The sequence below is a fragment of the Gastrolobium bilobum genome, unplaced genomic scaffold (genome assembly GCF_033153095.1).
Source record: "Gastrolobium bilobum isolate Gb01-03AN ecotype WA unplaced genomic scaffold, APGP_CSIRO_Gbil_v1 utg290000, whole genome shotgun sequence".
Lineage (NCBI taxonomy): Eukaryota > Viridiplantae > Streptophyta > Magnoliopsida > Fabales > Fabaceae > Gastrolobium > Gastrolobium bilobum.
Window position 1 is genome coordinate 6,350 of NW_026895627.1, and position 4,823 is coordinate 11,172.

The following is a 4,823-nucleotide window of genomic DNA, read 5'->3' on the forward strand; positions in this document are numbered from 1 at the left end:
CACCTTCAGAACTCAAGACAGAACGTCTACGAATATCATCAACAGTATGGAGAAGTGGCTTGACATCTCATATTCTAGTCCATGAGGATTATGCTCTGACACTATTTTCTTCACCAAAATGTTGTCATCAGACACTGCACTTGCAGGCATGATTCTATCTTTGATCATTTGTTGCATAGCACCCAACTTGCCAAAGCTAGCCATGGTGAGCCACAAAACAAAATGAAGATAAAGAACTCATAGCTTTGAGTCAGAGAAGACATAACAGACTTGTGTAGTTGTGTTTTTAAATGCAACGTGATAGGCCTCTATATGAACAAAATTTTCAATTGTAGACTAATAGATGCCTTCCCCTTTGTGGGAATGCATGAAGTGAATGGGTAATATGAGTTTCCTTATTAATTCCTTGCATTCAGAATCTTGTTTAATATATTTTTTTGTCATACATTTTAGTTGATTGGCACTATTATTTTTGGTTTGAATTGATTCAAGTAGTCACTGATTTAAATATACAAGAATTCAGGACAAGCCATGTTGGAGAAGTTATTATTATCATGTGTTATATGCCCCTGAAGAGATTGCAAGAACATCAATTACCATGAAAACAAATTTTACTTTAACATCTAAAAGAATTGTTCAGATTGTCATTAATTACAGTCTGTCTTCCATACAATATCAGATTTATTTTATTGTATAGTTAGAACTTAGATGTACTCCTCCACTTGCATATCCATCATTCCACTCTTGTGAATCTCTTCTTGTTGGTCAACTTTATTAAACAAACTTACAAAGCTCTTGTTAAAGTCAAATCTGGGATGGAAGAGTTGTCAACAGCTTCTGACACATGACAGTTCCTGGAAAATCTAGGAAAGCGTAATCCAAAAACTGTGATCTCTCAAAACTTGTCATCTTCACGAACTTAAAAGATTTGGTCCATGTTTCAAGCATATTAGGAACAACAGGCAAAACTATCCTCTCCACTCCTAGTCGCATGAGGTTCTGATGAAAGAAAAATTCAAGTCAGAAAACGATACTAAAGAAATTACTAGAACTGTGGATTTTTTTAATAAAGTAAAAGTTGAGATTGTAATCAGTTTCAATGACAATACATAGCAGACAAATTCTATATCAGAACTGAATACAGACATTTTCAACTTCAGTGACTATATGGTATGAAGTTTTTTTGGTCTTTTTGGTCTTCCATAGTGCTATATACTCTTTCTTCCATGATCAGATATATATATATATATATATATATATATATATATATATATATGAAAGCTGCAAATTAAATCAATGAACTAGCTATATATATAGTAGATAATAGATTAGAAGAAATTTGAGAAAAAGAGAAAGACAAGGCAATGCAAGAGTGACAGTTCAACCACAGGAACCAGAAATTTAGCTTCCAGTCAAATAATTTTGAAGATACTAATACGTTAGAAGAAATGGGAATGATTTCTTAAACTACAGTAACACATACTTCCAAATAATTAATGGGTTCGCTATAATGATGATATACAATATGGACGAAGTTAAAACGATTATATGCATAGTGATAAAACCTAAATTTTTAATAGAGATTGGAGTGTTCTTATGACTCAAAAAGGAAAAATCTTCCACTACTTTAGTCCTACCAAGCTTTATGAAGTAGGGTGCTGAGCAGTTAAGTGATTGCCCAAAAAGAAAATTGCATTATATATGACAGAATCAATGAAGTAATTTCTTTTTTAATTTTTCAATAAATCAATGTGTTCATACATAAATTTGTGTGCTTTATATATTACCTTTTCAAGCTCATCCATTAAAATACGACACATTCCAAGTCCACGATACATAAATCTGGTAGCTACGAGAGGTACTTCTGCTACCTTTCGTCCAAATATCCTAGAAAATGAAATGGCAAGTCAGTATATCATGAAATGTCTAGGTATAAAAAACTGCAACTAAAACAGGAAATGCAATTACATGATCTACTAGATACTTATTACTAGCATATCCTATACTCACCTAACAGTTGCCACACTAACCAATTCTTCATTTCTCTCCATAATTACAACATAGAAACCCTGGAAATTTGATCTATTAAGCTCCGACCTACAAAGTTACAAAGTACAAATATCAGGCATTGGCTCAGAGAATATACCAATAATGCAACACAACTTAGAGAAAGGTATTATGATCACATATGATAATTTATACTTGTAAACAAATTCGTTAGTAATTGGTATGACTGTTAAATGAGTGAAGATTGCACACAATCTTTTCGTTTTAAATGTAACAAATCCCCATATCTATGAATCACCTACCAAGATTACCCCCAATCCCAAGAAAATAAATCCTTTGACATTGAAAACAAATGAGCACAGGAAGACAAAGAATTTCCCCACCAGAACCATCTTTCAAACAAACTACCAAAATCCCTTGCTTTACTCCTCAAACAATACTCCAAGCATCATTTAAATTATGAAGACAAGAGGTTTTAAGCATGAATAATGAGTGTGACACAAACACAATATGCTAAGAATTCTAAACATATATTATGAACATGAATTGAAGGATAAGAATTTCTGACCTTCTACCGAATATAACGTCATCCATGAGATCTTTGTTAGAGTAAGGGTTCTTCAAGGGCTCGAAACATTCATGCATCACTGAAAGTGCAGCATTGAGTTTGCTGTAACTCTCTGCCAACAAGTCAATTTTAGTACCACCAACATCACAACATCCCAATTTTTATGCATTAGTTGTATCATGCAATCCAAGAGTGACCTACCATCCCTCAAAAAGATACTAGCACAAGGCTTGCAGTCATAACAGCCACTAGCATGAATTGCAAAGCCACCAGGTCTATATACATTCTGACAACAGCTACACTTGATTCCATCAAGAGTTACCCCCCCTTCAATGTCGTGAGTGTTCTTGCCTCCTTTTCCCCGATAGTAGACCTTAGATCTTGGCAATACCATGTTGCTATCTATTAACCAAGACAAAACATTTTGATGTGATAGACAAGGGGAATTTACGTTCTGCACCCTTGTAGGTAATCCATTCCTCTTGTGCTTTGGTGGGCAGGCCTTTGATTTCGTGGTGCGTTTATGATTTGTATTCCCAATTGGTAAACCATCTGGAGTATGTGATTCAGCTACAACTTCGACAGGAGAGGATGCCCCGATCGGATGATGAACATCTAGATTTGAAAGATTATTGTCAACTGTAGAATGCATCCTACTCTGGTCATTTTGGGACAGCACAAAATTCATGTTGGACTCTTTTTTCAGATGACTACAAACTTGAGGAATTGAATAGTAAACCTTCTTGTCCTGTTTATTTGGTGACATGTACCTGTATCGTCTTTGCCCAGGACAATTTTTGTGTTGAGTCCACTCAATTCTCCATCCAAGATATGCTAGATGTTTTCTTGCTTTTGTCTTCAAACCTTCCCTGGTCATCTTGCTCTCACATCCAGCTCCATATTGATTAATAACATCAGGACAAAATTCAACTTCAGATAGCACCAGAGGTTGCCAATATATAGACGTAGGACGTCTACGTTTTTCACTTCTTTCATTATAGCTAGAATCTGAAATTACTTCACCAGCATCATAGCAGGAAATTTCCTTTTGAGACTCAGGTTCTTCTACCAACACAATTTCTTTCTCAGATGCACCATCGACCAAAGGATTTGTATCATATTTCTCTTGAATGAAAACGATGCCACCACCGTTTTGATCGGTATCTAGCAAGTTCGTAGAGTCACCACTTTCCATTGGGCAATCAGATATTCCAATTTTAGAACCAAGTACATTACTAGGACTAGAATCACAATGAACAATATCAGTATGTTCAACTGACTCCAGCTCTGGTGTTTCTTTCAAGAAAGCACCTGAAAAGTCCAAGACTTTGTAAACTTCTTCTAGCGTGAGAGTAAAGTAATCACCAACTATCTCCCTTACAAGGTCTCTCCACAAGTCTTTCACATTACAAGTCCAGTCCCTTATTTTATCAAATTCGTTACTATTCCTTAAATCATACCAAATTTGCTTAAATGAAACTGCAATATAGGAAAACTGCTCACACTCCTCAATCACTTCAAGAAACATCCACTTCCTTCGTGGCTCCCAATTCTCAGTAGCTTCATTCCAATCTTGAGTGATCCTCAATTGATCAATTCCAATCTTCAGTTCATCACCCAAATCTGGGAAGAATATGCTCCTTTCTTCCATTCCATTGCAGTGATCAAATATAACACCTTCCCACCGAGCTTCCTCATAAAATGCATCAACACATAGACCAAATGGAAGGTCCCATACCCCCAATTCAATCAGAGGAGGCAGTGGTCTAATGAGCCCACGTTCATTGCAACCATCTGCAGAAGAAAAAGAAGAAGAACTACCACCATCCAAAACGGGTGAAACCTCTACCACATCCACAAGATGAACAAGCAAAGCAAACCGTGAATGGGAGTTCAATCATGAAGCCAACAATCAGAAGGGTTTTCATCGTGGAAACATATTGTAACCATAAATTGACAACAGGACATCGAAGAGTTGTAAACAAAACAGGACATCAAAGAGTTGTAAACAAAGATACAAAACACAATAAATTAGAGCCCATAAAAACTTTAAAAGATTTATAGAATTATTGGCGTAACAACAATAGACCAATTGTGTAATCTAAGAAAACAAAGAACCCAAAAGATTACCTGTAAGAACACAGAAAAGTACACTACAAAGCAGACCCGAAATTGACCCAAGAAATTCATAAATAAAAAAGATCATATCTTTATTTATTTTTTTAAAAGAAAGAACTACATAGCATTG

The 4,823-nt window shown here is 35.4% G+C and overlaps 1 protein-coding gene across 1 annotated transcript; it reads right to left on the reverse strand.

Moving 5' to 3' along the window:
* Positions 1 to 804: 804 nt before the first annotated feature.
* On the reverse strand, positions 805 to 4,463 carry LOC133285188 (uncharacterized; the record flags this gene model as incomplete). Its single annotated transcript, XM_061482380.1, has 5 exons — positions 805 to 999; positions 1,788 to 1,887; positions 2,011 to 2,097; positions 2,576 to 2,735; positions 2,777 to 4,463. Coding segments are annotated over 5 exons (2,229 nt in total), but the record flags the coding sequence as incomplete, so codon positions are not given.
* Positions 4,464 to 4,823: the final 360 nt, after the last annotated feature.